Source organism: Cryptotermes secundus, unplaced genomic scaffold (genome assembly GCF_002891405.2).
Source record: "Cryptotermes secundus unplaced genomic scaffold, Csec_1.0 scaffold540, whole genome shotgun sequence".
NCBI classification, from domain to species: domain Eukaryota; kingdom Metazoa; phylum Arthropoda; class Insecta; order Blattodea; family Kalotermitidae; genus Cryptotermes; species Cryptotermes secundus.
In genome coordinates, this window is record NW_019742447.1 from 980,167 (window position 1) to 1,002,485 (window position 22,319).

A 22,319-nucleotide genomic window follows, 5' to 3' on the forward strand; every position below is an offset into this window, starting at 1 on the left:
GCGGTGGCGGTGGCGGTGGCGGTGGCGGTGGCGGTGGTAGTGGTGGTAGTGGCAGTGGTGGTGGTAGTGGTAGTGGTGGTGGTAGTAGTAGTATTGGTAGTGGTAGTAGTAGTATTAGTATTAGTAGTAGTATTAGTAGTAGTAGTATTAGTAGTATTATTATTATTATTAGTAGTATTAGTAGTAGTAGTGGTAGTAGTAGTAGTGGTGGTAGTAGTGGTAGTAGTGGTAGTAGTAGTGTGTTGGCACCCGCACAGCACTGCCTTATATAATCAACTTTTATGACATGAATGTAACTCTGTACTGTAATTGGTCATTACCTACCGCCATAAATTTCAGAAATTAATATTTACTTAGTACCAATTTTATACTAAATGCAACTTATGCCCAGTTTTGCATTAACTGTTCTAAGAATTCGCAATGAGGAATGTACAGATAAGAGCTACTAGAAGGTTCTTTAATAGTCGGCATGGTGTGTGAATGGCTACTCATCCCACTGCGTCTGATAAAAGAAACTTCCAGAATGTTCTCGAACTATGAAACAGTAGAAGCAGCTTCGAGAATGATCTGGAAAGAGAAGGTTCTGGATGTTACATCATCTCACAGTATTTAAAGGATTGATCCAGGATGGCGAAGACAGATAAGTAAGAGACAAGTAAGACATTGGCCGATCAGTGAGTGAACATGTATATTTGGTGAGATACCGGGCTGGGAGATTGACGTACATTATCTACCGTACTGTAACATAGTGTTGCGAATCTTGAAGTAGTGTACAGTGAGTGCCAAAAGTACACCTGTAATTGCAAGTGACTGCTGCTTGTAACTGTATAGTGCTGTTAATAAAGAAGTGTATTATTAATATCGAGTTGTGATCCAGAGACTTCTTCACCAGGAAGACCTCTCTCGTCCAAGCAAGGCCCATTAAGCCCTAAGAGAGAATCTCATTGCTCAACCCAGAACATTATCCTCTTTCTACCCCCAAGCACCTTGCTGTGGTTCCCAGACCATGTAATGGCGCCCTATCAACTGCAAAGGTGCAGAAGGATGGCTCAGGCAGTGATTACACGAATTCCCAACAAAGAACTCTCACAGTACTTACCTCATGAAGTGCAATCTTCACAGGTGGTACATGATTACCTTTGCTACTCTGACTGACTCTCCTCGAAGTTAAAGGGTCAAAGTCGCATTGCGACTGATGGTGAGTCAGTCTGTTTCTTTTTAGATAAAAGTTACTGTCCTGTCCGTGTGGGGCGCCCTCTCAGACAAGAGGTCGGGTCTGTCATTAGTCATAGTTGATAGTATTAGTCCATTGTCACTATGTACACTTATTTACAATTGAGTTTTAATATCTAGTATGTATAATATATACAAGGCCTCTGTCAGTCTAGTTAAAGGGTTTATGGCTGACTACTTTTATAGTCTCAAGGCAGATCCTAGAAAACACTGGTTCCTCTACTATTGCAAAAGCATGTTTACCACGCCGTTTCCTAGTAATAGAAGTATTCATTGTTGCAAGAGTGTTTAGCGACCTGTTGGCTAGCAATGGGTATGGCACGAACCACATAGAAAACAATTCTTGAAATATCATTTCTATTGTTGCATGCGCACATTTTGGGCATTGTATAGATGTGAGTCTATGTCACAATACTTTTGCATAGAGCACTGGTGATTCTGATCATATGTGAAAGGGAAGCTTTCCTTGTTTTAAGAGAACAATAACGGGATGATAATATTATTTGTTTTCCCTAAGATCTAAACTAAAATAATGAGAATTCACAACTTGTAAATGGCCACAGTAGGGCTCTGACATCACACAAATGTTTATTTTCAATAAGATATGTTACGGTCTCACAAGGCTGTCTTCATATGTAAATTATGCATAGAACTGTGTATCATTCCACAAAATTACCTCAGCAAATACTTTCTTTCCTAGGATCTGTTACCATTCATAATTTCAGATCCATAATGTCATTAAAGTTTGCGCCTGCATCATGTTATTGTTGAGCTTAGAAAATTAAAAAGTGTAGTGGGGGGAATAAAAACTTTTTTGTTATAAGTGATAGCGAATTTTAGGGTCATATTGTATGTGAACAATTTATTGTGTGTTCTGTTGACACAATTCCTATAAAAATTTAATCAATTTATGGTGATTCCACTAAAAAAACTTTAAGCCATTTGGGCCATCATCAGATAAATCATTTTATATTAAGATCCTACTTCTTATGCTGTTATTCCTGTACATTGGCCAATGTTTACAACTTTTAGGGGAAGGTCTATTGTCATTTATAGCATTAATGCCAGTTGCAATTCATATGCATATTCCCCCCCCCCATCTTGGTTTTCCTAATGGTCTACTTCCTTCTGGCTTTCCCACCAATATCCTAGATGCATTCCTCTTCTCCCCATTTGTACTACATGCCCTGCCCATCTCATCTTCCTTGACTTCAGCATTCTGATTGTACTAGGTGAAAAGTGCAAGTTATGAAGCTCATCATTATGCAGTTTTCTCCAACCTCCAGTAATTTTATCCCTCTTCAGTTCAAATGCATATTATTTTCCAACATCCTGTTTTCAAACACTGGACCTGACATATGGTGACAAATTGTTTTGTGCCTAGATTTCCAACTTCAAACCCCACAGACAAATTCTAAGCTCCATAATGTACTCATGCAATTTTAGCCTAAATGAAGAAATGTAGTATTTCTGCATTCCCAATTTACTTCCACTATTCCCCAAGAAACATGAATCAGTATGATCAAATTAAATTAATTACTTTGAGTGTGGCATCAATTAAGCGTAAGTATGAAACAAAAATTTAAACAAAACAATTAAATATGCTTATAATTTTATGTGACTACAACACTGTGGTCACTATGTATCTATCTTGGGAGTGTAAATTTCCACTACATGGGCATCAGACATCATTTCTTTAAAAAGATTGAAGCAAACTTTTGGCCCAGTTTGTACTGACAGCCACCATACCAGTGTTCTATCCTCCAGTCTTCATGTCACAGAGGAGTTAACAGTGAGCACTATCAAATGATTTGTACTGTCGGAATGTATACAGCAAACCATTGTTGTAAAGGACTGATAGCGGGAACAGCATGTCATCAGTGCTGATGTAATATATAATTAAGTGAAAGGGTATTCAAAGAAGTTACACCATATGATACATAGCCAGTATACACAATAAGCATAAAAACACATAATTACATAACAGTTTCTATATTGGAGTTCTTTTTCATTTTAAATTGTTTTCTAACTACAAAATATTCTTAGTGCCTAATATCTCTATAAAAATTCACAATTGTATACAGCCAGATTCTGTCTGTTATATTCGAAATCATTATGTCTGCATCCATATTTGTGTTTCATTTTTCACTTCTTAATAACACTTAGTTTTATGATAATGAAATTATTATTATTATTGTTAAAGACACTGTCCCTCTTCTCGGTGCACCCTTGCTACCAACATGGTGGGTAAAGATCTTGACATATTTGCAGACTGAGCAGTTTCTCTGAATCATATTTTACAAGCATGTACCAAACCTTTTACGGTGTTACTTGATTAGTGTTTTCATTAACTACAAATGTGTATACCTCGGCTAACTTTAATTTTCTTATGTAATTGGTTTTAATTTATTGACTTGTTATTAATTTATGCTATCACTCCCAGTTGTCTTATCTTAGTATTTAGTTACTAATAGTATTAGCAACACTCGTAATATTTCATAAATGTATGTATATATTTCAGTCTTTAGATTTATGCTCACAGATTTGTCATATTTGTATTTTTTAATTATTTTCTGTACCTTATATACTCGTGCTAACTTTGTAATTGGCCACTGTGCTGTTAAGTTATCGCACGTAAATAAACATGAATTGAATTATTATCATTTATTTGCTTGTTTGTTTACTTTTCTTCATTATTGTTTTTTCCCAAGTAATTGCCTGTAATTTGTTTTTGACATGTGTTTGTCTATAATGTAATTACTTTCATCTACACTGTGCTAAGTCTGTAATTGGCCTTGCGGCTGTTGACTTGGCACATAAATAATAAAGAATTGAATTGAATTATAATGAGGGTTTTCTGTGTTTAAATGGTGAAATCAATTGGAATCATTCAAATGATGGCAACCACAGTTATTACAAATAGTATGAAAACCGTGTCTAAATTATATTTTTATTATAAGGTACAAATACACTCTTGATTTCTACAGCACATTTACAACTTTGGTGATGAGTTTGTACACCTAAGAACTTCATTGTTGCTTCTATGAGTTGAGATTGATGAGTCAGTATAGTGACTGGCTGTGGGCTATATGGTTGGAGTTTAATTATAGGAAGTAAACAAGGCAATGCATGCAGTATGGTGAATGGCTACAAGCTGGATGGCCATGGTCCATTTATAAGGGGTGAATGGATGTAGGCCAGTCACTATAATGACTGGTTAGTGGCAGGACAAGTGAGTGGATGGGTGGGTTTGTGTGTCAGTGCCTGTGGCTATATGGATCTTGATACAAATTAAAATATTGTTAACAGATTTGATTAACGCATTGCTAGGCAGCAGCTCTGTACATGGTCCAGCATGCAACATTAGATGAGGCTGTGTTTTCTATGTCATTTGCACCAAGCATAGATGGAACAAAGCAGTTGTGCAACCTGCTTCTAGGCAACGGCTCGATAAATACAGTTCTATATATCGGACCATGCTATAAAAGCGGTGATGTCATAAATAGTAGAGACGGTGTTTTCTGTGGAGCCTGTGCAGAGTGCTTATAACGGAGTGAATACAGAAACAATTTCAGTTCATGGCAGTTACGAGTTAGTTATAAGCTGGAGGAGTGAGTTCAGAAGAATTTTTAGTTCTGAGGTTCCAGAGTGACTGAAGAAGAAACAGTAAGAAGACTTCATAGTGATTTGAAGTGCTAATTTCTGTGCTGAGATATTTAATAATTCAATCCAATATTGTAATTTTCCTGTTGTTTTGTATGGGTATGAAGCTTAGCATGTCACTTTAATAGAAGAATGTTTGGTTGAGGACAGGGTGCTGAGAATATTTGAACATGATGAAGTAATGGAAGATTGTGAAAATTGAATGGGTGGCTTCATAATTTGTATGCTTCACCAAATATTTTTAGGGTTAAAATGAAGAGATGAAATGGTTGGTATGTAGCATACATGGAATAGGTGAGAAGAACATGTAAGATTCTGACCGAAAACCCTGAGGAAAAGAGTCTACTTGGAAGAACCAGGCACAGTTGAATATTAAACTCTTATCTTAGGAAATAGTGTTGGATGGCATGAACTGGATTTATTTGATTCAGGACAGGAACTGTGGTGTGCTCTTTTGAATACTAATTAATCTAGGAGTTCCGTAAAATGTGGAACCTTCTTGACTAATTGTACAATTATTAACTTCTCAAGTAGGGCTTTGTTTCATGTAGACTCAGCTTGATTTTAATTCTTTCCTTGAGAGACAAATATTCTCTCTGATTAATTAAGCATTATGCCCTGAATTTATATGGGGGTGTGAAGATGTAGCTTCTTGCATTCTTAGCCTGACCATTAGATGGAGATAGAGAAAGAGTATATAAAAGATTTAAATGCAGGATTTCAGTACAGTGAAGGTTAAAAAGTGGAAGCACAGAGATACTGCAAAATATGTTGTCATACAGGGGAAACAAAGTGTATGTTCTTCCTCATGTCATTACCTTTGAAATCTTGGCTACAATAAAAACTTCTTACACCAATTAATGAATAAAGCAAACAGTTTTCCTAGCTTATTTTACAGTGATCATTTTCAGGTATTTTAACTACAGTACAAGAATTTTATGCAAATAATGATGTTGCAAGTCTTCTCTTGACACAAACATCTTTATTAATAATGAAAAAATATATTGTTATATACTAGTGTAACATTACAGTTACTGACAAATAATGGACATGTGTGTCAGGGGCCAAGGACATAAAACACTTCATTGGCGCCTGTGATTCATGCACATCATGATGGCTGGCATTATGAAAATTAGAACATAACGAAATCATTAACGTGTAATGTATTGCATTTTACATATTAAAAATAACACTGAGCTGCTCCTCATGTCAGTTAAGGTATTCACCAAGGTACCAAAAAATATGTTGAATATAAATAATTCTCTATTTTATATAAAATAATATGAAAACCATTCCAGGCCAGCTAAGCAATATGAAGTGTGAAGGCCAGGTCACAGTGGATTATAACTGTTTAATTCATATAAAAAGGTAATTATTCCCTTGTGAATAATATGATAGAATGCATATCATGATTCATTAAGAATTTCCAGTTTTTACGGTTGCTGCACTTATGGATTAGACACAAAGTGACACAAAGTGTCACAAAGTCATCTTCTCTATGTGTTTTTTTGCTGATGAAGCATGCCGATTTTGATCTCTTACTGCTAACATTGCTTAATTGTGAATATAATTGTTTTCATACAAAATGAATAATTTATTTCACAACCAGATGATTTTTATGATTTCACTGAATATTCCCGCACCTAACATGGAATAAAGATTAATGTATGTAACTGACGGCCTGTGATAACTGATTAACAAGCAGAATTTGTAGTTAACTTAAAAAATAAGTAGTAAAGAATTAATATCCCACTCAATATTAATTATTACATCTGATTACATAATTGAAATAGAAGATGAGTTAAGTTAAAATTCAAATAAATATTTCACAAATATATAATTTTGTTTTCAGCTGAGCAGCTAATGGAATAAGCAAAAAAAAAAAGAAAACTACTTAATATATGTTTTGATTTTATACTGTCAACATCACTTACAGTAAACTTGCAGTGAGATGTCAATGAAAACATTGATTCTTCTAATGACATAGGCTGCAATTTTTTAACTATGTGTTTTTCATTCCCTAAATGAGAATGAAGTATCTTTGTCACTTTTAAGATTACTTGGTAGATCAAAATTTGAGAAAATAACTACACAGAAATTACTGATATATTTTTTTTTTGTTCTAGTGAGTTATTCACAGACCAAAAAGGATGCTGCTGTCTAGTGTCTGCTATTTCAAAAAATAGCACAAAATATTCTAAGAAAAATTTAACTTGATAGCACCATGCTAGTTGACTGAGTTGAGTTCAATAAGAAAAAACAGACTACCATTTGTTACTTTTTGCTTGTCACACTTCCATCTCTGTTTCCATGTTGAACCTTCATCTTGACATAACATGTAGAGAAAAGCAATATAGTTTTATGTTGCTAAACATTCTAAATTAGCAACATTTCACCATTCTACATAGCTTCCTTTGTTCTAAATGTTAAATATTCCACATAAAGAAACACTGGTTTTCAGTTCTACTGAAATATTCATATTCTTCAAATATACAACCTGAAATAAGAGAAAACAAATATATATTTTCTTCATCAGAACCAGACAAACAAAATCAACAAGAACTTTGTCCATAGTGAATTATTTGTATTCATGAACAGAAGAAGTGAATAATTTAAATATTCAACTTTCTGTAAAGTTATGTGCATTGCCTACAAATATCTAGTTCAGCTACTTGCTCCATTAGTTTTGGAGGTAAAATACTTGCTCTAAATTCACATATTCAACATATAATTAGGGAATAATAATGCCACGCTTTCATTTATGTTGCTTGCTGTATATCAACTTACTAATCAAATGGCTGTTTTGTTTAATGTTCGATGTTTTGCTGAATCATATTCTCCCACTGTGCAATCAGTGCATTCTGTTTCCGGATTGTCCTGAAGGATGGCTGGAAGAGAAATAATCACAGTTTTCATTAAAATATCTTCTTATATTGTTGGATTATTCTGCATAGTTAACTTGAATCTGTCCTGTTTACAAATATAACGTGTAATTAAATTTAACGAGCATATACAGCAGTGTGTGAAGACATTAATAATCCTTAGCTGTGTAAAATTATGTTTTAGGGGAGTTACTTTGTTTAACCATACATTCCTAACCAGAAATTTGGTAATTCCATAATATTGTCACATGTAAGAAATGACAATAAAGTGAATTTAGATTGGTGACTGGATTTAATGACCACTTAAAAATGGTAACTACAAGTAATTATAGTGCCATTGCTAATCTCCAGAATTTACAGATCACTAGAGCACACAGTCAGTCTTATCAGCCTGCTTTCACTAGTTGCTCCCTGGTAACAGACCTGGACAGTGTCCTCTATTAACAGCCTTACTGGCTGGCGAATATCCCACAACTAAGCTGTAAACTTCGTCCTGCTTATAACCCTTTGGCAGAGACCATGTAGAAAACACAGCTCTTTGTTGTTGTAGCTCAACTGTTGCTTGTCAGGAATCCATCGCCTAACAGCAGGTACTTTTTTACAGAGTCATTACTAAGCAACAGGTCTACATGCTACAATATATTACAGAATTATAATGTTTCAACACTGTGGATATGAGCTAACAGTTGCTGCAAATGTGTTCATCCCATAGGAATGACAGACTATGAATAACTATTTTGTCTTCCTAGTAACATATTTATCCATTTACTGCATCTGATGTAGCAGAACAGTAGATGTGTGTTCCTTGCTATGTTAAGCATACTTCAATGGGCATTTAAGTAACTGATATGAAGCACCAGGATACAGTGAATTTAAAAGTGCATTAATGGTTAAAAGGTTATGGTGAACTTGAATTCTTGCATTGCTGTGAACAGAGCTTGAAATGAGGAAAGAGAAAATATACAATGGCTTGTGCATAATTTAAACATATACATAAACATAGACCAAAATAAAACTGGAAGTCAAATAATTGTGTTCAAGAGATCAAAACACACTGCATGAAGTTGCAGGGCAATAGTTTACTACATAACCACAGAAGTAACAACAGTAGCCCTGACTTCAAGCATGCTCACAATATATACATGAATTCTATGATCTGAAGTTTATCTTTGGGAACTGAAGTTTTAACTGCATGTGTTTGTCCGTTCTGAAGTCCTTTGATGATGAAAGAACTATTCTTGTATACATTTCTGTTCAGATTCCTCCAGAGATAAAAGTACTAAATCTAGGAGTCCTTTGCTGCCTGTTCTAGCCTTAGACACCTGGGGTATAGAGACCATGAGCTTGTGAGCAATAATTGCTGTAACATAATGCTGGAAATACCCGCATTACCTATCATAATGATCTATAGAGATGAAATAAATACATACATACATACATACATACATAAGTTGTTGAATTGGTGAGGAAGGTATTCAATATTTGGCTCATACATGAGTCTGAATTTGCTGCTTGCTGAAGGAATAGGTAAATAATTTGCCATGAACTTGCACCTCACTATTACAATTATTTATACTGTACAGAGGAAACTCATGAATGGCATGAGGATTCATTTCATTTCATGTTCATATATTTTGCATACCAGTGTGGCAAATAAGGTAAGTCCTTATCAGTTATGACCAAGAGCTTTAAACGCTTATAATGTTCTTCACCATATTTTCTTATATGTAAGCCTACATCTAGTTTCACTGTATTTCATAGAGTACAACCTTCGTATAAGATCCTGTGAAACATCGTATTTAAAGAGAAGACCTTGATACTTAAGGCATAATATGCTTATTAGAAACTAGGATTAAATTCATACAGAGGCCACTTAGCTCTTTTTTAAATAGTTGAGATTATTCTTGATCATGCTGCTTCAAATAACAACAGACTAATATGACAGAATAAATGTAACCCCTCAGAAGTATACCCAGCTTGAGAACAGAGCAGAAGGACAGTTATCCACATTACCATGAAGACTGTTCATCTTGTACTGCAAGTAGATGTCTATTCTTCAGCAACAAAGCTTATTCACAGACTATCTGAATTATATTTGGATTTCATGGCCCTTATCTGGCTGTGTTTAACCACAGTGTGTATTTTGTTTTCTTTGTCAGAATAAATAAATACAGAAAAATATGAACGAGTTAAAACAGAGGAAATCTTTTCTCTTAAGGTTAAGAGAAACTAACTTTTATGGATGAAAGTGGCCTTTCTCAAACCCCGGACTAGATACCTAAAGTTGACTGAGTTTGGGGTGTACTAGAGTTATCGATACTTGATCTTTCCTACGTACCTTAACCTCTTGGATCACAAAAGTAACACCGTATAATCTGGTAGTTTGGTACATAATCAATTACCCATTTTCACCTTGAATATGAGACAGTATGTTCTTTGTAATGTTCATCTTCACTTGTCAGACTGCACAATGTCATAACTCAGAAGACTACAATATCTACCACACAAGTTCTCCCATCTATAAAATGTGTATACCTACTTTCAGACTAACCAGCCTAGCACAGACCATGGTGGTCAAAAGCTGTACGCCACAAATATGACAATGAAGATCAGTTATTAAGCACTTATTTGGATTGTTTAGCATGTTTATAGTTGCAAGTAAATGCTGAGATTTGAGTCCATCCATTAGTCACTCAGTTAAGAATGACTCTCAAGCTCAGATTTGCATGCATCAAGCCCAAAATTTATAGTTTTTATTTAATTATGATATTAAGAAATGAACAAGACCTTGTCTACTGAGTTGCTGTCACCATTAGGAGTTGTTTCTGAGTCCAATAAATTAGGGTTTGACAAAGCAGTGCGAAGAGGGATGTGATTCTCCATGTCTCTATCTATGGTGTGGCCCTCCTCTTCCTCTTCGTCCCCAAGGCACAGCAGATTTGGTTGAGACCGTGCAAACATTCGAGCACGTTGCAGTCTGTGAAAATTAAAAAAATGAATCTTTAATTTTTGTGGAAATTTAAATAGTATTTAGTAAATAAAATGCTACACTTTTGTTTCTTATTCACGCACATAGTTATTCTTCACATGTCAAAATGCCAAAGAAAATATTTTGAGCTAAGAAAGTTTAAGGTAGTGAGATAGGATGTAACATATAGGGGAACATCATAATGTTCACAAGTGATCTAATAGACAAAGGGACCCAGAAAATGCATGTACACATCAAAATTCAAAATATCTGCTTACATAATTTACTGGTAATCCAAACTTTATCTGCACAGAAAGAGATGGCTGCAACACATGTTAAGCTAGAACAAGTGTTCAAAGTGTCCACCATTAGCTTGTAGACACTTCTGGGTTCCGTCAACTAATTCATGACCAACAGTGGCAAAGGTGTCAACTGGGATTGTGGCAAGCGATGTTTCAGTTTTTTACAGTAAAGTCTCTAATGTCGGTGGTTTTCTATGATATATCATATCCTTCAGGAACACCCACATGGTAAAAAAAGTCGAGGGGGGTTAAATCAGGTGAGTGTGGGGGATACTCAGCACTATCTCCTTGTCTTATCCATTGACCTGTTAGGGTATTGAGATAGCTTCTGACATCTCAATGACAGTGTGTTCATGTGCCATCTGCTAATGTCTGATAGTGTAAACTGTTCCAACACAATATTAGTAGAGGGGGGACTCATTGTTGTGCAAGGCCTCTCAGATCTTTGCTTGTCCACATCATACACTGTACCACTGGCCTCAAGTCTATCATGAATGCAAGCTTATTAATTGGGTTGGAGGTTCCGTTGCCAATTCACGCTGCCGCAGTCTTTGTACTTAGCACACATTTCCAAATTTCCAATACTACAACAAAATTTTCTGTTCCTTGAATGATAAACGTTCTGCCATTCAATAAGGTGACTCTGGCATTCATATGACTGCTGGGAATGGTGTTGTGGCAAAAGGAAATTAATAAATATTGTAACGTGTTTACGTTACTGAAGACGCCATAGAGATGGTTAATTGGTTTATTTAACAATCTACAAACAACGGCTACAATTAATTATCACAATATTACGTGTTTCCACACTTTACAAACCCTACAACAAAATCTCTTAACATGATCTTCACTTGTCTTCACGTACTAATAACGCGGGAGCTATACAAGTCTCCCTGAATTACACACTCCAGATATAACTGGTTATCCCGAACTATCACTGATTCTCGCACACGCGTCTGTAGCTCGTAACTTGCGAACTGAGAACTCGTTGATAGCACACTGCCTCTCGCTTGCTGCTCAGCCGGCTTTTATTCCGTTCGCTGTTGCTAGTGTGACGTGGAGTATAGCCTAGCACGCTGTTACCCCTTGGTGACGTCACCGCTGTTGACTCGCTTTGCATAGCTTTCAAGGTTGCGGGGACTCGGCTAACGTCGGCTCCGCTCGGCTCACTTCGGCTCCGCTCGTGACGTCACCGCGGGGAGAGTTGTGGGGTTACTACTCGCCTATTACGCGATCGCTACGTTACCGCTACGTGCACCTGGGGAGGTAGGGGTCAACATGTCACAATATTATCTGTTTTAAACTTACAATCTCAATTCTGCAATGGGTCCTAATATAGTCCATATTTAATACATTTTTGAGGCATTATCTTCAGATAAAAATACATTGTTAAGAATGAATCCATTTGCCCATGTGAGAAATTTTGAAACACTTCAATTTTGCAGTTTTGTATATATTCATATACAATTACTTCAACTCTGTTCACACATTTTAGTAGTACTTACATTGCTCTTTTGGGGAAATATGTGGCAGAGTTTTATAAAACAATGATGTGTCACACTGGTGTTTGTTAGTGTTGCAAATGACACTGTGGAACTAACTGATACTAAGTGAAAAGTGCAACAGGATGCTATAATATAATATTAGTAGAACACTAAGTTACTACTATCCACCAAGATGCAGAGATGGGCATGGCAGTATAAAAAAGAGATTTTATTCAAAAACTTTTTCAGAGACTAGTGTTTTCTCACGGCTTTGAATACATAACTATATATATTCTTTAATAAAAACATTTTGTTAAAATATTCTTCAGTGAGACTGGTGTTTCCTGAGGACTTCGAATACTTCACAGAATTGCTGGGTTTTTGGTCTTTTTCCATTGTCCGGTATTCTAGGAAATAGAAAACATGACGTTTTGGAAACTAGATATGTTTCCATTCTCAGGTGAGGGGGATGGGAGAAGACACCTGCTCAGTTGGGCTCCTTAGAAAGAACTAATTGCTGGTGATTGAGATTAGCGCCTCCCCACCCTCCTTTTAGAAGATAACATAATGAATGGTGGAAAAAGGATTTATGATTATGGCCTAGAACAAAGCAGCAATTACAACAGAATTCTCCAAATGGAAAACAGTATGCGATGTGTGCAGTGAAACCAAAGTGCCACTGATTGTTTTCTTCAATTACAAGGTTTGTTGTGCACCATGAATTTGCTCCACAAGGTAATTCTATTAACAAATGTTTCTCTTTACATGTGATGCAACATCTCTATGATGCAGTGCATCATAAACATCTGCAAAAATGGGAATCCAGTTGAGTCATAAATTTACCATTAATAATGTTCATGCCTGCCCAGCCCAGCTTGTGCAGTAGTTTTCAGGTAAACACAGTTTTCCATTAGTGAGACAGCATTCCAAATCACCATACTCACCCTATGATGTTTTTTATATCCCTAAACTTGGGGAGAGAGAAACTAGAAAGGCAATAGATTTGGTGATTTGGAAACAATTTTACATAATGCAATAGAACAGGTGTTCATGATGGTAAAAATTTAGTTTAAAAGATGCAAGCGTGTACAAGCTGAAGTAGCCTCTTCTGAATGTGATTAAACTTCTATCCCTGTAAATTATCTTAGTTTTAATGGATTAGTATCTATGTAAAATAGTAATGTAATAGGAATTTGTCAAAGCAAAGTCTGTATATTGGGGTCCCTGTAATTACAGTTTCCCAGTTTCCTTAATTTACATAGGTTTACATATAAATGCAAATAAATATGATTTCATTTTTATTTATACAGGACAAAATCAAATTAAATATACCTCAATTCTTCCTCACGTTTTTGCATCTCTTGCATTTCCACCTTCATCTTTTCTTCAGCTGAAATATATCCTCGGCGAAAAACTGCTCTCTGAATGTCTCCATTCTCTCTTTCATCGCTTTCTTGTATATTCTGCTTGATGAAGATAGAGATATTATAAAAACTGTAGCTATTAACCCACTGTTTTCTGTGCTGATTTAGATATTTAATATTACAGAACAGGCTCACTCAGCCAATTTAATCAATTATGTCAGTAGATTTAACATTCTATTTTATAACCATGTCCAATGACTGGGTTATTTTTATAACACAACATTGAAAAACATCTGTGTGTCTGTGTGTTCACACACAAGCACGCACGCGCACACATTTATTTAATGATGATGTCAGTAACTCAGGCTATGTAATATCAGATGGTAGGATTAATTGGAAAGGATGAGAAAGGATATGGTTGTGGCCTAATCTGGGACAGTATCCCACAATTTGCCTCAAGAGACTGACAAAAATCACAAAAACCACTCTCAGAATAGTCAGTGTTCCAGTCAACTCTCAAATGCAAGTTAGAAGAATCACTGCATGAGCCAACTTGTTTGGCAAAAGAATGGTTTAATTTACTACTAACTACATGCAAAGCATTGTAGGGATACATAGAGAGTTGTTGTCTGTGAAACTGCATCTGTCATTTTACATATAAAATAGTTGCATATTTAACACCTTGCTTAATTTCCATGTTTAAATGGGCCATAAAATTGAGAATACTTTAAAAAGCCAATAGATCAAATGAAGTATTAGGGTACAATTGGGCTACAGAATAAGCCCTTGAAATTCTCTACACTTAAAATTATTTGTCAGTACTCACCTGCCGTTCATCAAGTGACATGTCTGCCAGTTTGTTGGTTGTAACAGGAGGTGCAGGAAGTGGTCCTGGGGTGGGTGATGTTCCAGTAACAAAGCCAGAGCTGAGAGTACCTATCTTTCCTCGAGTAGCCAGAAATCTCTCCATCAGTCCCTTTTGTCCCAAACTGCTGGGAAACTTCCGTGGACTGAGTGTTGGGGTGCTGGGACTCTGTGACATGGTTCGTCCAGCAGTTCTGTGGCCTCTTGCTGAACCAATATTGTTCTGAATTTTCTGTACAAAAGTATGAGAAATGCTGGTTTGTCCATCCATCTCATCTACAGATTGTGGAACATGTGATGTAGAGATTGACTTCTGAAGTTTACGATCTTGCTCCTCAATGGCAAATTCTGCCAAATCTGTGAACCGTGTTACCTGAAAAGTGTATGCATATGTGTAATAATTTCAATCATTGCTTTACTTTAAACCATAAGCTCTCATAACCCAGCTGCTGTGTTCAAACATTTTAAGTGTGTATATTATAAAGTCATGGTATAATGTTTTAACATAAACAGCAGCTCTCTTTTTTCCATATAGAACAGATTTTTTCATGTAAAGAAGAATATATGTTATAGTGAATTGCAGATGCATGCTGATTCTTCTATAATTTTAAACATATACATGATAGGAGGGTTAACAATAAGAGTTCGAAGTTAATAGTCTAGGTGTTGGGAGTGATGTAAAATAAATCACAAAAGAAGAAGAGGAAGAAGCAGAAGAAGAACCAACAGAAGTAAAGAAAATTTCTTTTTCAAGAAATGGTATCTCTGTTGACCCAGTGCATATTAAAGCATGCGACTTTGCCAGTAATATGTAATACCATCATTTTGATTCAGTTCAGTTTGTATTAGCAGTAAATGCTTTGCCAAAACAACATTTTATTTCTTTGTCAAAATAAAAGAGATTTGAGAGCAGATAACCAATGTTAAAATGATAGTGAAACTGAAAAGAGCAAGGAAGGTATTATGGTATTTTTAAAAAGCAACCAGAAATTTATGGAAATGAAACAATATATACAGCACAGGCTTTTTTATAGTTAAGAAGTTTCAAATAGGAAGTGAATAAGTTAATAATGATGTCCTGGAAATTAACAAACTAACCAACCAACAAACTCCATGGTTCTGAGTTGTTCTTGAGAAGCCACCAGTCACTCAGCTACTCAAGAATTTCCCACCATTTTTAGGAACCCAAAATATCATATTTGTATTCACAATAACCTGCCACTGGTCCAGATGAAACCAGTCCATAACACCCCAGTCTAACAAATTAATTAAACAAGAACAGAGAAACTATGAAGGTGCACTTCGGCCACAGATCTGAATGAGAAATCATATGCAAGATTCTGCTGAAGAATCTCAATGACCAAGCAGAACTGAGCTTTTGGAAGAAAACGAGCTTATGTAGAAATATTGTGCTAAAGTGAGTGTGTAACCTGATCTTTCAATATTATGCAAAGCAAAATGCCAGTCTCCAATGGAAAATCAAGGGTCTCCCACATAAAAAATGATAAGAAAAGCGCTCATGTCAAAGTTGAAGGTCAAAAACATCCTTATCTGCTTACTTGATCTGATTTCATCTGATTTATTAATTTCTTATCTGTTTAATAATGCTGTCAGTAGCTCAGACAATACAGTGTAAAATAGTGAGATGACTATTGAATGGGAAAATTGGAAAGAAGATAAAAGTAAAATGGTCGTGGCCTATTCCAGGGCAATAACCTGGAATTTCCCTAGAAGAACCAATGAAAATCACGAAAAACCTCAACCAGGACAGTTGGTACCCAGGCTGGAATTCTAATTGGGCACTTCCTGGATAAAAACGTTAGAAGCATTACCACTTGAACGAACTTGCTTGGTTACCTTCTTCTTATATCAAGGAACTGTCTATTACAAATAGTACTTTTGCAATGAACAACGAATCAAGCATTGTACCTTCTAGTTTTGTAATGCTTATGAACATGAAATGACAGAAATTATGATTGGTTCAACAAATGTTTCTGTGTCACACATATGCTCCTTCACCACCAGTGACCAGTGCTAAACCAATCAATAAGAGTACTCTCTACAAACTTTTCCATAAGATTTTCTGATGGTCACAAAACTGAAATTTTAACTGAAGGACTCCCATTTGGAAACTTTTTAAGACATCCGAGAATGCTGTTGAAAAGAGTTGAAATGGTCATTATAAAATGATTTTCAGTGTATTTTTCAGAAGAATCAGTGGCTTGCACATATTTAGTCAGAAAAAGGTCAATGAAACATCACTAATATGTGTTTACAGATGGGAAGGATTAATCTGAATTAACAAAAACCCAAATTATGGAACATAATTATACCTAAATATTTTGAAGTCATAGTTCATAAAATCAAGCAAATTTATTCAAAATCCAGGAATGTATATTAACTTAGTACTGTACAAGCATAGTCATGCAGATCTTTCTTAATTTCTGTTGGAAGGTTTCTTTAAAAAACATAAAATTGTACTGTTTTCAGTATGAGTAAGATTTTACATATTGCAGCGTGCGGAAACTTTGCTGGGTAATGACTGGGAAAGAAACCACAGAACAAGGCTTGCTGCTAGGCAGCAGATTCATAACATGCAACAACTGAAGTACAACATTGTGGAACTGTGTTTTCTGAGTAGTCTGTGCTGAGCTTTTATAACCACGTCAGTTTGGAGGAACAGTTGAATTGTGGGATATTTGCCAGACAGTAATGACATGAGCACAAAACCTGAAGAAACTCTGTTAGAAGCCATTCCCAGGAAACGACTAGTGCAGACTGTAACAGACTAAGAAGGCTTAGCAGGTGCTGTACAAGTAGTTATTTGTAAAGTGTGGAGATTAGTGATGGCTCTCAGCTTCTGTCTTCACATCCTTACTGGCTGGTGACTACCACACAACTGACTAAACTCTAGACTTATCCTGCTTATAACATCTCAGCACAGACCGCACAGAAAACACCTCTTCCAACATTTTTTTCATTGTTGTGTCATGTAGCTGTCCCACTTACTGTGTAAAAATGCCGCCTCCTAGTTACTCTACTGGTGGATGTTAGGAATCTGTTGTGGACATTAGTTAGCAATGGATCTATATGGTTATTCTTATAATTATAGTAAAGTAAAGTAAATTAAAGTCAAGGACCCATAGGGTTGTGAGACGTCGAGGGTCCCACATTATCTAGACAATCGGCTCACAGATGGTGGTAAGGTTGTCAGCCTTACGTGCTGGCCACACTTTACTCCCTAGGAGAACTATTTAATAAATTCCTTGTACTCATTTCTGTTAGAGGCTGAGTCGACCCTAGGGCCATAGTGCAGCTGGAAGGATTAGGTCAACTGAAAGAAATCCAGTGACCTCATCGGGACTTGAGAGCATGATTATTATACATTTCAAAGAAAAAATTATTATTTATACATTGTTTAATATGTGCTTCAAAGTAAAAGTGTAACAGATCAGTATATTAGCTTAAGTGTGTGGAACAACTACTCCCAGTCTTTGAAAACTTCTCCTTGGCAGTTTGCTCTCAGACACCCACAACCTATGCTCTTCTCCCTATGTGGAAACCCATATAAAAACAAGTAAAATTACAGGTCTGTGTATCTTATCTCTGTTATTTTTAAATAAGAGATGCAAATACAAAAGATAATTATAGAGTATTGTAAAATCTTTCTGATATATTCTGTGTTATGCTGTCCACTAGAATCCATGTTTGGTTATTGCTTTTACCAATGGCTGTAAGGAATTGTAAGATTATTTCTAATTTGATCTACAGTAAGAAATATACCAAACTTCTCTCTAATTTTTTAGCATTTTCTTTTGGTACTAACCCTGCATTAAAAACGCAAGGAAGTAACGCACTGCAAACAGACACAAATATTCTAATTTGTTTTCTATACACTCCAATTATTATTTCACTGCTTACTTGTGCAATATAAAATATAACAAATGTTGCTTATTTTTCTTTAAGAATTATAAAATACTGTGGCATATTTGCTCAAGGCAAGAACTGTGAAGCCAGCAGAGACAGTTGTTACTGAGTAATGGCTTTTTTTTAAGTGGTCTGTGCTGAAGTGTTTTAAGGAGGACAAGTCTAGAGACAGTCAATCAGTTAGTTGAGAGTTGCTGTAGCTGATGCAGGGACAGTTTTGGAAACCAGAGGAAGGGAAAGTCCACTGATGGAAGCTGTTACCAGAAGACTGGTGATGACACAGCAGGCTGCGAAGATGCAAGCATGTGCTCTAGTTAACTGTAAAGTGCGTGAATTAGTGAAATGGTTATAATTACTTGTAGTCACGGATATACAAGAGTTAAATATATTCAATTACCAATCTAAACCACATCTACTTCACTCCATAGCATTACAATATGATCTTTCCAGTACAATGTTAAGTGTATGATTGAAAGTTTACCTATAATTTATATCACGCTTTCTGGTAGGTTAAACCTTTCTGTACTATATGTGTTATAGAACTTAGAAGCACTGGAATTTGCAGGCTGAATTTATTTGGTACTTGAGATCAACAAAGGAAGTCTCTCTTAATCTCTCAATAATATAATTTAAAGAAGCTAAATTATATGATATCATGGAATAAAGTAAGAGAAAAGCACTGTTGTAAATAGAAACTAACATGGAGAAAGGTTAAGAGATACATTCTTGCCAAAATATATGAAATATTAACGCACATACTTTTGAATCCACTGTTTCTTCAGACATAGTCTGTATCATGCCAGCTTCCTGCAGTTCTTTCTCACGTTCTGTGGCCTCATCTATCTCGTGTTGGATGCGACTTGTTGCTAGACGATGCTGGACACTTCGGGAATCATTAGTGAGTGTGTTTCTGCTATTAATTCGTCGAATCTAAAAAAAAAAAACAGCCTTAAATTTCCTACGATCTGATTATGATTAGTATTATTCCTAATTCATATGTACAGATGATGTGAATGTACTGTCTGATAATATATATACCATAAAGAAAAACACACTCACTTTAAGTGACGATAGTAAGGAGGTTGGCCGAGAAGTAAACAAAGATAAAGTAAGTATATGTTGTTGTCTCGTCACAAGAATGTGAGGCAAAATCATGACATAATGATAGCTAACAGACGTTTTGTGAATGTGGCACAGTTCAGATATATGGGAACAACTATAACAAATCAAAATCTGATCCATGAGGAAATTAAGGGGAGATTGAATTCTGATAATACTTGCTACCATTCAGTCAAGAACCTTCTGTCTTCTCATCTGCTGTCTAAAAATCCTGTTGGTCTGTGCGTGGTGATGGTGGTGGGGTGGAATGAAACTTGGTCTCTGACATTAAGGGAGGAACATAGACTGAGTGTGTTTGAAAACAGGGTGCTGAGCAGAATATTTGGATTGAAGAGAGATGACGTGATGTGAGGTTGAAGAAAACTGCACTACGAGGACCTTCATAATTTTATATTCTTTGCCAAGTATAATTAGAATGATCTAGTCAAGGATGGTGAGATGGGCAAGGCATGTAGCACGAATGGGGGTGAAGAGGAATGCATGTAGGATATGGGTGAAAAAGCGAGAAGGATAGAAACCATTAACAAGACCAAGATGTAGGTGGGTGAACAAAATTAGAATGAATCTTTGAGGGAGAGAATGGAATGATATGAATTGGATTGATCTGGCTCAGGATATGGACCAGTGGAAGGCTCTTCTAAACACAGTAATGAACCTTCGGTTCCACAAAATGCTGGGAAGTTCTTGAGTAGCTGCACAATTGGCAGCTTCTCAAGAAGGGCTCAGCTCCATGAGTGAGTGAATTCATATATTTAGTCCCTTCTCAAACTGTAACTGAGGGTAGTTGTAATGATACCAATATCAAAATTGTATGTAATATTTGACTTACAAGATAAATTTGAAACACATATTTTGACAGTAAGATAAAAAAATTGATTTTTTTTTATGTAGCAGACTGAAACTCATATTGTGACATGACGCCTGAAAGCCAGAATAGTGAAATCAGAGGCGATATTCTTTGCTAGGCAACTGCTCGGTAAACACATTCCTGTGGCAATCTAACAACTCCTGCTGCTATGCAATGGCACTGTATACATACCTTCTCAAAAATAGAAAGGGTGTGTTTCTCCGTGGTCCATTCCAAGAGGTTATAAAAAGGACAAAGAAGATCATTTGAGGTAGTTGGGTTCTGACATGCCAGCCTGCCAGGATATGAGCTGGGAAGCAGAGGAATTAGAATTGAGTCTCTGGAGTTGGCAAGCAAAGAATTAAACTGTGCAAAGAAGATTTCATGTGTCATTTGAAGTGACAGTGAGATAGTTATGAATCCATTACCAGGAAATGACTAGTGGAGAGCATAATAGACTGAAGACACTAGTGTGTGTAACAGTGACCTGTAAAGAGTGGGAATAGCAATAGCGTTGTATTGCCTGTAGTTTTGAGTGGAGTGTATAAGGTGTCAATAAATCCAGTCATCCCATCCAAAAACTGCACAACTCCATTACGCATGACAATATATAGAACTGAACTTATGTCTTTTTCACACATACCCATGGTAAGTTTGGTATACGTCACTTTCTCTGTCAACCCAAAAATTTCACTGTTATTAACAAAGCTAACGAGTTGTGAAGAACCTGCAATTTAACACAGGTTATGTGTAGCTACTGACAGTGTTGTAAATTGAATTGAATTTATTTGCATTCCATAGATCCTAAGTAGGTTAATACCTTTGGATATAGAACAAGTCAAAATAATACCTACTGGTACAAGTAATTTTATCTTAAACTAATATAGCTTAATTCTACATTATTCTCTATTTACATTGAGGTATTCATCTACAGAGTAGAAGGAATGAGCATGCAGATATTTCTTTAGCTCTGATTTAAAATGTATAGTATCATTACTCAAGTTTTTGATACTTTGTGGGAGACTATTGTACACTTTTATGCCAGAAAAGTAGACTCCTTTTTGATATAGTGAAAAGTTTGATGAAAGTAGATGGAAGTTATATTATTGTCTAGTATTCATGTTATGGATACTGGAATTTAATTCAAATTTATTTTTGTTGTACACAACAAATAAGAGAAGCAGTAGTATATATTGTGATTGAAGAGGTAGAATTTTTAATTTCTTAAATAAATCTCTACATGAATCTCTACTTCTCATTTTCATTCATTCATTCATTTATTTCAAATTCAGTAAATCCAAAACATAGGTTGAAATACAACCCTGGATATAGAACATGTCAATAATAATATTAAAATAAGTTCCAAACATTGAAACAGTCAAGATAAACAATAAAAACGATATAAAATAGTACACAGTGTAGATAACAATTTCATTAAATACAAACAAATTAAAACAAAGAATTTAAATTATCAATAACATGAATCTTCTATATACAATTCCACCCAAAATATATTAAGTACAAAAAATTATTATGCGCTTTAGTTTCAAGATAAATATAAACAATAAATATAACACCTCACATACCAGTTAAATATCATATATACCTGTCACAGTCATACAATAGTCTGAAATCATTTACCTAATTTAATGTAATCGTGTGTTAA

General features: G+C 35.6%; 1 protein-coding gene and 1 long non-coding RNA gene across 4 annotated transcripts in view; one reads left to right on the top strand and one right to left on the bottom strand.

The window, feature by feature from the left end:
* LOC111873186 overlaps positions 1–4,905 on the top strand; it is a 7,666-nt gene extending 2,761 nt beyond the window's left edge. The window contains exon 4 of one of the 3 annotated variants that reach the window (XR_004513979.1): positions 4,543–4,905. This is a non-coding gene — a long non-coding RNA (uncharacterized LOC111873186). Of the gene's footprint in view, positions 1–412; positions 1,270–4,542 lie in introns of those variants that run through there. The other 2 variants (XR_002844361.2, XR_002844362.2) reach the window with 2 other exon arrangements.
* A 953-nt stretch (positions 4,906–5,858) lies between these two features.
* Positions 5,859–22,319, bottom strand: part of LOC111873194 — a 183,155-nt gene continuing 166,694 nt past the window's right edge. The window contains exons 8-13 of the mRNA XM_023867708.1: positions 19,447–19,617; positions 14,723–15,133; positions 13,865–13,995; positions 10,566–10,755; positions 7,684–7,784; positions 5,859–7,393 (exon numbers count right to left, since the gene is read on the bottom strand). Of these exons, the coding sequence (XP_023723476.1) occupies positions 7,704–7,784; positions 10,566–10,755; positions 13,865–13,995; positions 14,723–15,133; positions 19,447–19,617 (984 nt within the window). The 3' untranslated portion in view covers positions 5,859–7,393; positions 7,684–7,703. The remainder of the gene's footprint in view (positions 7,394–7,683; positions 7,785–10,565; positions 10,756–13,864; positions 13,996–14,722; positions 15,134–19,446; positions 19,618–22,319) is intronic.